Source organism: Lissotriton helveticus, chromosome 12, assembly GCF_964261635.1.
Source record: "Lissotriton helveticus chromosome 12, aLisHel1.1, whole genome shotgun sequence".
In the NCBI taxonomy this organism is placed as follows: Eukaryota; Metazoa; Chordata; class Amphibia; order Caudata; family Salamandridae; genus Lissotriton; species Lissotriton helveticus.
Window position 1 is genome coordinate 222,177,134 of NC_136073.1, and position 12,349 is coordinate 222,189,482.

Below are 12,349 nucleotides of genomic sequence, written 5' to 3' on the forward strand. Positions count from 1 at the left end.
TGGGAGTAAGTATTTCTTTTCAATTTTCACCTCTGTAGGTGGTGTGGTCACCAATTTTGACAAGTGGTGTTTTGCATTGAGCTTGTGGTTCTTGCACGATGGGGTTGTCCGGAATGTGCCTTATGCTATCTTTATCTCTTCCAGGGAATGATGGCGCTAAACAGGGCCAGTAAGGATGTTGCGTGATTCTCCTAGCGATCTAAGTGGGGCCAAACCCAACCAGGGATGCATTGTTTTGGTTGAAACATCCAAGGAGGTTATTCAGATGAGAGACTTCAAGATGGAGGTTTACCTCCCAAAATATAATTTCTTGGAGAGACACTGGGTGGCCAGATTACATCTATGGGATCGACGTTTGCTGATCTTCGGATCACATCATAGATTCCTCTAGTCTTCCTGCAGGAGGCAGATTTAGGAATTCAAGCTCCTCCAATTCGCACTGTTTTCAGCCTTGTGGGCTTTACAAAGATCCAAACCTCATGTGTCACATTTCAGTGCCCAAGAGGTGAGCCTATTTATATGTTTTGCATGGCCCTCATACAGACTGCACCTTTATATGGTCTTTAGAAGGATCTGGATTTTCTGATCAACAAGGAGAAATCAGGTAATCTACCCAAGAAAAATGTGGAGCTCTTGGGCTCCACCTGAGATGTGGTGGACGCCATGCTTGCCCGGAGAAAAACAATGTATGCAATTAAGAAGGTACTGACATAAGGATCTAATAATTCAGCACATCTTTCTCAGAGTTCTAGCCAAGATCGTGGACCTTCGGTGCTTTCTCCATTGAATCAGTTTTTCCGGTCCCTCTATTACAGCCCTGCAGTTAGTATTTTAAGATTTCCTGTTTCCGGAAGGTCATCACCAAAGCAAAAGAGGTTCCCTTGTCGGTAGAAGCCCGGATGGAGACGGAGTATTGGCTTTATCACACAGAGGCCTGGAGCAGCCAAGCTATTTTTTGGTTCCTCTCCGGAAAATATTAATGAATCAGATGCCAGCAGACTCTGATTGGATTCAGTTGGGTGGGGGATAGTGGGCGAGTGTGGGCACATATCTACAGAAGGAATGTTGTAAGAAGAAGAGTCGCTGCTTCTTATCAGCTTTTGAGGATTGGCAAAATCTTGGTGGTGAACTGTATCTACTGCTTAGGCTACAAGGTTCAAGATGGCATCCTGCTAGACCAACGCTACCATTCAGTCTCCTGGGTCCAGGTCAACCAAGACCTGAGCTAGTGCGACATCTTGAATTTGTCATTGAGGAAGAAGTTGAGGGCTTGAAGGTTTAGGATAGGACGAAAGCCCTTGTTCTTTTTGGGGACCAGAAAGTAGCGGGAATATCAACCACAGCCTACTTCTGGCCACAGAACACTCTCTGTGGCTCCCTTAGCCAAGAGAGCCATGACTTCATCAGGGAGCAGTCGTGAGATGGTGGCATGGAGGGAGTGGTAGTCTCAAAGGGCAGGAAGTAGCTCCTTTGGACAATCTGTAAGACCCACATGTCCGATGTTAAGGCTGCCAGTGGGGCAGGTGATGGACGAATCCTGTCAGCAACTGGATTCCCATGAAGGTAAAGGACCAGATTAGGAAGACTTGGAGGCTGCAGCTGCTGGGAGGTGGGGAGACGGACCAGAACGCTGGCTACCTGAACCACGAGGTCTGTGGGTACCACGCCCTAGTCCACGCAGAGACTGGAGAGTGTGTGCGGCCAGTGGCTGACTTGGTATTGGCGCAGTTCCCCTTTCACAGCCATGAAAGGAGCGAAAGGCAGACTGGGGGTGAAGTGGGGCAGTTGTGAGGCCGAAGGACTTTGCCGTAGCCAGCGAGTCCTTAGAGTGCTCCAGTGTGGAGTCTGCCTGGTCTCCGAAGAAATGGGTGACATTGAAGGGCATGTCTATAAGGGAAGCTTGGACATTTCCTGAAAAGCCAATCGTCCTCAACCAGACGTGGCACCTCAGGGTCACCATCCTAAACTGCTCTGCCTAGTGAGAGTCGGTCATGTCAAATACACAACAAATTCTGAATTTTGCTGCATCTCTCCCATCAGCAACAGCCTGGGCCTCCTCCGAGACCTGTGGCAGCACTCGTGCAACCGTACCACATAGAGTGTGAGAGTAATTGCCCAACAGGCATGCAGTGTTCAAAGACTGCAATGCTAGGCTGTCAAAAAAAACACATTTTCTTCCCCATAGAGTTTAGCCTTTTGCATTCCCTGTCTGGGGGAGCGGTAGGGAATGCGCCCTACGAAGCAGAGGCAGGGACAATTAAGGGGAAGTGTGTTGGGTGAGGAAGTTTAGGTCCCCTGGCAAAGGACAATGGCGGCAGGACCAGAACCCAAACAGGACCTCAATGAGGGCACCATTGAACAGGAGTAGGGGTTTGGATGAGCAGACACCCAGTTGAAGATTCCCGGCTGCAGCACCTATGTCAAGATGCTGGTCTTGACGGTCAAGGACCTCAGCGGTCTTGTGCACCACCACTGCGCACAAGGCTCCCGCCTCCGTAGCCACGGTAGGAGGAGAAAGCATACCAGTGTCTGCAGAAGAATCCAATCCACTGGCTTCACCCAGTTCCTTATTCCTGTCAAAATTAGGGTCTTCTATGTATGGCTGGTATTCTGCAGGGTACAGGGACCCTCCCGTTCCTCCCAGAGTCCTAAGGAATAGTGCTCCGGTTCAGATCCAGGAATCAAAGGTCCTGCCAGGGTCGGAGTCGGTGACACCCATCAACTCCATGTCGAAGTCAAGGATCAACATGGGGATGGCGGCACCAGGAGCGTCGGGGACCAGCACCAGGGAAGGTCAAGATGGCACGACTGGAGTCGGTCTGGATCCCGGGATGGATCCCTGTGGCCACGCCAGCGCAGAACCAGATGGGCCAGCTCTGACCTCACTGGCTTGAAGAAGCGTCGAAGGGGTCTGACAGCACAAAAAAGATGTGCATGACTTCATAAAACTGTGCTCTGGTCCCAGAAAGTTGGGTAGGCATGTAGTGGGCCCAGGTGCAGGCTCCAAAGAACCATGTCTTTACTGCCGGATCTTCCTTGTTAAGTCAGCTGACAAAAAGGGAGAATTCGAAGAGCGCTTAGACTTCTTGCTCTTTTTCTTGTCCCTCTTACCCAAGAGTCCAGAGGACTTTGAATTAGAAGATTTCCTTCTCCTCGACTGGGACCTTGATTTCTGCTGCCAGGCCGCGTGCCAGGCAGCTAGCAGCTTCAGGGACCTCTCCCTCAAAGCCTTCGGGCCATGGCTTGGCAATCGGGGAACACGTGGTGTTGTGGACGAGCTCCAGGCACCACAAACATCAGGTGCAGATCAGTCACAGACATTGGTCGGTGACAGGCACTGCACGGCTTAAAACCTAGATTAGGAGATGACATCTCGACACACCAGGAATAATACCTCAAAAACAGTCGACAAAACATTAAAACAAATTGGTCACAAAACGACAGAGGGGTAGCTCTTCTCTGGATCACCGCTGGCTGGTGCGGAAAGAAATAATTGACGCCAGCATGCCTGGGTTGCACCTACATAGGTGCGTCAGATGTCACTACCGGTGTGCAGTGGTATTGCTCACGAAAAATCTTCTGGATCCAGTGGATGCCTGGGGAAATTCAAAGGTAAGGAATCAGTGGGTAGAAGTTGATGTCAGATTTTACGCTCAGAATTCTGCTAGCTAGTAATTCGTATTTTAATAGGAATAAATGAGGCGTAAAGGTGCTCCCAGGACAATGACAAAAAGGCCTTGGGTGTGGGGAAATAATGTGCCCTTGACAGGATGGCCAGTGAGCTGGGCCCAAGAACTTGATTAACTTCAAAGAGTTCTACCCTGTCAGAAGCAGATGTAGCTAACACTCAGACCTGCGTACTTATTTTGTATCCCCAGCCAGACCGGCCCCAATCACAGTGTACCTCTTGTTGGCATCACAGCATCAAATCCTGCAGAGTGTCATACCGTGCTTAAACAGTTCTGCTGGGATTTTACATATCACACTTGGGGTCACTTCAAAGAGTGAGAGCTGGACGCCCAAAATGGTTTTGTGTATCCACTATCTGGTTGCCGATGAGCCTTTATTTGATTCAACAGTCTTCAGTCTCTGGGGTTCTTGGTGGTACAGGGACTACCTCAAAATCGATTTTAGTTTTCAGATGTAGTAGGACACGAGGATTACCATAGTATGCACCCCACCATCACCCCCAACCTCCTCAGAACCCAAGTTTAGTGTGGCCGAATACATCTGCCAACTTGTAAAGGTCCAAAGTGTGTAGGGTTAGCCCTAGGAACCTTCACCAAGTGGTTTAGAACTTGTCCAGGGACTATTCGTACCCAATAGCTCGTATCAGGCCTATTTGTGGCATCTGCAGTAGGAGACTCCTGGAAAGGAGAAAGATCTGAAGAGGACTGAACCTGCAGTCAGCAACCTGAGAAGAGTTCTGGACCTGCTATCTCCCTTGTACTCAGGACAAAGAAGTGGGCTTCAGGGGCGATCAGGCTGACCACCGGTTCATGCTAAAGGGATACAATAAGCTACAAGATGCCTTTGCTGCAACTGGATCTAGATTAGACTCTGCCTAACACAAGTGAGTCTCTAATTATCTCCCCTGAGGTCTCTCAGGTTGGGGGATTTAGAAGTGTACTCCAGTGATAGATTGGGACTTACGGGACTAAAGTCAGAAGGGACAATCTTTGACCAGAGTGAACCTGGTTAGTGTATCTGATCCACGCTCTCACAGTCTTATTGCCCTTTACCATTCGTCTTATTGCTCGATACTCTACCATGAACACTGACTATCATTAGCGCTTTTAACAGAGAAAGTCTACACTAATCAGTCCTTGCTTTCCAATTTGATTTATACAGAACTGTGCGTCTGGGTGAAACTGAACGGGTATGAGTAAGCTTGGATGAGGGAGGAGCTACACATCTGAGTTAGGACCAATCTGTTTTAAACCACAGTTGCTTTAATTTACAAAACTGGGTGCTGATCCATTGCTGGTGGCTATTAATTACTGAGTGGAGATTGATTGTAACTCATGTTTTTTCTGTACTGTTGATTGGGACAGGTATACATCAACCATTTAAATTATGTATTTTGCTGCTCATTTTATTGTACTTCAAATGTGCTTCTTCGTTTGTTTTTTTTAACTGCGAAATATTAGCACTGACAGCTGAGTAACTGGACAGTCCACTTGCCTTATTTTCTCCCCTTCTGACACACTATATAGCTTTCCAAAATACTACTTAACTTGTCTCACCCATTTTATTTTCTAAACACTATTCCCTGAGGAAGAGTTCAAAATGAGTCTACCTTTTGCACAGTATTAAGATAAACAACTATTTATTTTAAGTACTTTACTTATGTCACAAGAACCTTTCAATACACATTAGTTAGCAATGAAGAATATCATTATAAAGAAACAATAGAGGATAATGTTAATTGCAAAACATCAAAAATTCATTTAAATGAAGATGATCTTATCTATTCAATTATAGAAGAACAGGTGACTAGCAAATAACATGGGCCTCATTTTCATCCCACTGGCTCTACTAATAGGACTGCTTTGAAATCAAGTTTTCCATTTCAGCAAAAATGAACAGATAACATATGAATGACTTAAGATAAAGTACATCAGAATTTCAGCAAGTCAGTCACAAACTGCCATATGTAGATTATTTTTCCAATTTAAGTTAAACAGTTATCTTCCGATGGATTAAGTAGATCCCGATTAGGAGAATAAGGGGCATATGTAGGAAGGCGTTTGCGAATCGCAAACGTCCTTTTGGTATGTAGGTGCCACATATCAAAATAAGGAATCGCAAAAATTGTGATTCTTTATTTTGCTCAAGCATTTAAGGAATCGCAATTTTGCGATTCCTTAAATGCTATGTAGGGGTGCCTTAGACATTGCGATTTTGGCCTAAGGAATCGCAAAATACCACCTACTCCAAGTAGATGGTATTTTGCGATTTCCTATCACAATGCTTTTTTAAAAAAAATTCAAAGTGCCATGTGGCGCACAGACATGCCCTTAGGGCATGTATGTGCGCCACATGTACTTACAGGCACATTCCAGGGGTGCAACAGGTGTCCTTTGGACACCCTGGCACCCTTGGAATTGCGATTCTTAAATTGCTATTTTCTCATAGAAAATCGCAATTTGAGAATGTATCCCCATTCATTCCTTAATTGCGATTCGCAATTTGCTAATCACAATTAAAGAATTTTAGAGATTTGCAAAAAATTTGCGATTTTTTACCTACATTCCATTTTGTAATTCTCAAATAGCGATTCCTTAAAAATCGCTATTTGAGAATCACAAAATGTGAATTACCTACATATGCCCCTAAATCATTACTAAAGACCTTTTACTCAGTCCCCCATTTCTGCAATGCAGATGTCTATTGAAAACCTACCTAGCGCAATGGGTTAATTGTTGAAATTGAAACAGGCAACACAGGCCCAATCTTTAAATATTGTAACGTCTGTATTAAAGGTTCTGGTTAAGGTGGAACAGGATTGGAGTTAGGCGGTTGAGATACTCCTTTCCATTTGGGGGATAGCCCATTAGTCTAATTACAATCTCACTGCAGCCTATGGCACAGGATATCAGACACGCTTGTTACCCATCCGCCATACTATAAATAAGGCCACAAGTCTTCTAACTCACTATCTTCAGATTCAGGGCTAAAACTATAACCCTCAGAAAAGCATGGCCCACCTCCTAGAGGGAAAAAAATAAAATAAATAAGAACAAATTAATGTATGTCCAAATTTCCAGTTTAGTACCTACCCAGAGTCATTGGCTGAAACAAGCCATGAGTTAGTTACTTCTAGGACAGCTTTTGCTGTTCCTATTACCAAAAGGTTTAAAGTAATGCAAACGTAAGCAAGTAAAGGACAAGAAGAAGAATTATTTTTTTAATTCAAAAACTTAGCGAGGGCATGTCTATAGTTCACACCATGGACAGTGATAGTTTTCACCTTGCTATCAACCTGGATGTAATAGTGGAACTGAAGTCCACTAGCACCTGTGCTTACCAGGCATTTTCATAGAGCACATTTTGGCTGTTTGGGCCAGACGAAATTCACATGGATAAAGCTGCGGGGATGTTTAAATTATTATGAAATTCATGCGTTTGTACAGGACTGGACAATTAGGCCCACTCGTAATGAGTGCCTAAGTATTTATTTCATATATAGATCTTCAAAACATTTAGAGCGGGTGTTCTAGAGAGAGAGATGTAAGTGACCACAATCAATTAGTAGCCATCTTAACATTACAAGCCTCCTTGGCTCCAACAATTTATCTACAGCAGAGGAAAAACATCTGCCATTAAGCAAAAAGTCATATACTGGAATAGAATAAATGTCGTAGATTTGAACCGTGGCCTAACGAAATAGCACAAGACTTACAAAGTATGACTACGTTAGAGGTATTCTGGTATTCAGCCTTTTTAAATAAACTACTGAATCCGTTTCCCTTTCATAGAAACGAGAGTTAAAAAAAATAGATCTTTACTCTATGGCAAGTACTAAAGTAGAGGCTTTCATCCTTAGGGAGAACTCAGACTCTCACTAGTGGTCCACACTTTGTCCACAGTTGTCCAAACAGAATTTAAGCGATTCTGGTTTTCTGTTGCTACTGTCTCAGGAACAACAGATGCCACGCAGTCAGTAACAATAGTGAGTCTGTTTAGGTCGATTTAGTTTCATCTATCTATGACGGATCTTGCTGTAATGTTGATTGACGTGAATCTAATACGCTGTATCTCTGACAACAATGACCGAAGAAAAGATAGTGAATCTACTACAATGTTCCAAATCCTTTCATGCCTAGTGCCCAGACAGCGTCCGCATAAGCATTGACCATTATTTTCCAACAGTATGGGCTAATATCTTTTGTGTGTTTTTTAACATTTGTTTAAGGACCAAAAGCATTCCCATCTCCTGACATGTAGGTTTAGTTGGCCGATCTGTAAGAAAGTCCCAAGAAACAAGTCAGTTAACAGTGCTTTTAGATGCCTCAGGTAAGCTATTCACAGAGTTCATTTTAAAACATCATGAGGATGGATAATGGAAAATAAAACAACTTAGTCCCTCAACTACAGGGTGGATTTAGACCAAACCGTAGAACATCTACTTTAGGAATTCTCAGAACGTTGATTAGGAAATATACTGTTTTTGCTTTCTGTGCTTCACATGTTTCCAATAGGGACATCTCTATTGCTTTCATTCTGTTAACCTCAATGCAAAAGGGGAGGGCATGGGTGACATCTATTTGTGAAGGAAAATTAGGAAATTCAAATAGGTTAACTGGGTGAAAGGGTTGAGAGGCGCTGCAAATGAAAAAACAAAGCCAATCTTGAATGCCAACAGCTTAAACCAAGGACTAGTTCTTTCAACAATGCTATTTTGGATGGAAGGATACACTGATGATGTGCCAGCCTACTTGGGGTAAAAGTAATCATCCCCTCGATACCCGAGTAGTGTTCTGATCTGCTGATAAAGTATGCATATGATCTAATATGGTTTGATTTAACAACCACTGTCTTCAGAGTCAAATTGATGCACTGTCAACATATGCTATTAATTATCACACTTAAGTAGACAAAAATAATGATTTCTGTAGTCAGATGCATATCTGCTGTATCTGCTAATTCAACTTGACTTGTCTTAATGCAGTACTTTAAATTATATGGCATGCATAATGTTACAGACTGGAAGCAGGTGTATACAGTTAAATCCCTCTTGTATTACAGAAAATGGCTAAATATGAAAACCCCTATCAAGGCCTGGAAGCAAGCTATGATAATCTTTCTTTTTATTAAAGGTCTTAGGTTGGACGCCAGTATACATTATAGGAGTTCGTCCAAATACTGTTACTGGCATTAGTGGCATACAGTACAACATGCCCCAAAAATAAACATGTAATAACGAGAAGCAGGGCAGTAGCTTTTGATTTGACCTCTGCTTGCACCTCATCTCAAATGGTGACTGCCTTACTGACTGAATTGAGGATTACAAGAGATGAAGCATTATTTCAAGTTTCCATAGCAGGGCCTAAGTGTAGGCTTGAAGGGGTTATATTATATAAATGCTCTGAAGCTGATCAATTGCAGAAAAGTGTGAATTCGAAAACACATCACATGGGGAGAGGTAGAATGCAATTTAAAATGTATACTTGCCTTTTATATTACTTTCATGAACTGCCTTTTACTCAAGGACAAAAGGACAATATGAGGGTTAGTAATTTTAAGAATATGATGCTAAGAAAACGTATGTGCTGTAAACTGTTTGACCTTCCATGTTATTCACTTTCTTTTTGTGTCCAGCTTCGATAAATCACAGTAGAATACTTTAAGGCCAATTTAGTTTTTTTGCGTAATTACTTCAACAGATGCTAGTAAACAGTTTTATCCCGATACAATTTATATGCCCTAGGTTGTTCTGTTTTAGTGTTTTATATCTTTCATGGAATCCTAGTGCTTATTATTTCAACTGTTTGCTCTATTATATTTATGTGGTATTGTTCTACGGCACTAAATTAAAATGCAATTAAAAAAAAGAGTGGTCAGAGAAGTAGGAGGAGGTCCAGCTGTGAGTTGGGCCAGGGATACCCATTTAGTTAAGAGACTTTTCTTCATTAACCAATTTCTATCATAATCTGTATAGAAAATAAGAACATACTTAAAAAAAATATCCACCAGGTTTGCATTTTTTTTTAATAGATTAACTGACCAGTATTATGCCTTGAGTAATCTCAAAGTGGTCAAAAACTTACCTTTAAAAATACAGCAATGACAGCTAAACCATTATCCTCCATTATCGCTTCTTCAAAACTTGCGTATTTGCAACAGTTCCAGTGTACCAAATGAAGCTAAAATTGAAATGAGCTAAAATTAATTAAGCAAAACAAAGCTGCCTTTTGGTTACAAGACATTCTGCAGTAATATTCAATGATGCATGCTCAGAATGAAGACTGTACATAAGTATGTATATTCATACATTATTTTCTCCAGTTAATCAAAGTTATAAGAATTTGTGAATTCCACACTACCCGAAAAGCAATGATTGTCTCCATCTTATCCTCCCTAATTTTAACTGCTGTAATAGTGAGGAGAACATACAAACCAGAGAAAAGAACTCTGTATGTGACACAGTATATACTGGCGTGGGAAGACATACAGATAGAGGCAAAGCATGCTGGAACAACAACAAAGATTGGAACATTTCTTCATTATCCACAGAATGAAATACCTTTTTATACTCTCACAACTCAACATTTTTGCTGACTCAACCAACACCAAATAACTCCCAGCAAATTAAAACAATGGACTATACAAGTTACTCAAACCCACATGTCAACCAAAATTAAGTGACGGAGAGGAAGCGCTCCATCAACCTGGAGAGGGGGAATGTTGACAGCATTCAGGAGGCTTTCTAATCTCTCATTTTGTCCAAATAATAACAGAGAACTCTTACGTTAGGAGCAAGAAAGAATCCTTCTGCTAGGGAAGAACTGATCAAAACATAGGAAGTGACACGGATTACATAGAAATCGAAAAACACCATACAGAACCGGTGGAAGGGTTCTTAAAATAAGCTTGCTGCCATGGACCATTGTAAAAGGCTTATTGGAGCAAATGGTTAGGACCTCAAGAATTAAAAAAAACACTACAAACTAACTTTGTGCCAGGGCTAAATGAGAGCAGTGGCAATACTAGTGTGTTTTTAATAGGAGAATGATAACGCCCAAGGGGGGAGTGTACGTTTTGAATGGAGAAAAAATTAAAGTCATTAAAAAAATTCTTCAACACCGGAGGAGCTTCTATGAAACATGATAAGAATAATAATAATCCACATTTGTTAAGCGCACAATCACCCGTAAGGGTCTCTAGGCGCTGGGGGCCGTCGGGAAGATTAAGCGAGCTATTGCCCAGAGTCACATGGTGCTGGGCTAACCTGCCGCTGGAGCCGGGGATCGAACCCTGATCCCCAGATTCCAGCGTCAGTCGCCCTGGCCGCGGCGCCACACCTCTCCCTTGAGAGGTGACACAGACTTTTATGGAAAAGAAATGTAATTAATGTTGGTGTCAAGAGTAGGTACGTATATGGAAATATGCCTTATGATCACCCGAGATTCTTTGCATATATGGAAATAGATTTATTAACATATTTCGACTCCTGATATGGGAGACTATTACATAGAATGTTTAAGAGGTGGATCACATGCACTAACAAATGTTTAATTCCACTTGGCAAACCTGACTTTTAGTAAACACCACAGTGGAAAAGAACTCGAACCAGTGGCATTAAAGTCAGATGTCCCATGTGAGCTGCAGTGTGGTGTTAGGACACTCATGAGTGACTTTAAAAGCAGGTTGTCAGGACTGGCATTGCTGCATTGAACGGTCGTCTCCAGAAGCCACAGCAAAGATGTCAATATAAACCATTTCTTGGCATATCAAAAAGCCTGCTTTTAACATTAGAAAAGTCACCTATAAGTAGTGTCTTTGGGCCACAAGGACTGTATGCATGTAATTATATAAGTGTATTTGTTAGGTCACTGAGAAGAAGGATGCTTGTGGGTGGCGAGTACTTCATTTGAACTGCACTGTTCTCTGAAGATTTCTTCTGCTCCTTTCTGAATTGGAAAAGAGCTGGAGCAGTCCTGCTGTTGACTGAGTTGTTATTTCAGGTTCTGAGAGCACAGATGTTAGATAGGAGACAGGGTGTGGCCGAACAAGTTAGGGCTGTTTATCTCAAATCTGGGGAACCGGGTTAGAGTTTCGGCAATGATGCTCAACATCCTGTGATTCTGGACAAATCACTTAATCTCCTCGTGCCTAACAAAAATGAATGTGTCCTTGTGTAACGTGACTGGTGCTCATGTAAAGCACTTTAATACCGGATACCTTCAGGTCAAGTTCGCACTATATTAAACTCCAAAACTTGTCTTCTGTTTTCTTTTTCTATCAGGTGATATAATGGCTTCTTGTGCCTCACTTAAACCTCGATGGAGTGAAGTTCTCTGTCTGATATGGAAGGGGCTGCAGTTTTGATGGCCATGTATGTGACAAATAACCAGGTGATGGGTGGAATGCTTCAATTAATCTCAGTCACACGCATCCGTTTAGGGTTGCCATCCAGTCCATAGTTTTTTCACCTACCATGCCACTCTAGATAGAGGCTCCCCTTACACAAATCAGTATACACCCTGCTCCTCATGGCAACAGTACACCCCAAACTGCCAAGCGAGGTGCCCTCCAGAAGGCAACGCAAGCAATCCCACTCTGGTTTTGGCTTATTTGGCCGTTGTCATCACGGTGCAAAGGAAAGCAGTGTGGTTCTATCAGG

At 42.6% G+C, this 12,349-nt stretch overlaps 1 protein-coding gene across 2 annotated transcripts in view; it reads right to left on the minus strand.

Annotated features, from left to right (window-relative positions):
• The window catches only part of CA5A (carbonic anhydrase 5A), a 294,099-nt gene that overhangs the window by 56,259 nt on the left and 225,491 nt on the right, over positions 1–12,349 (minus strand). For both annotated transcript variants that reach the window (XM_078670298.1, XM_078670297.1), the window contains exon 4: positions 9,774–9,869. In XM_078670298.1, coding sequence (XP_078526424.1) covers positions 9,774–9,869 — 96 coding nt within the window. The remainder of the gene's footprint in view (positions 1–9,773; positions 9,870–12,349) is intronic.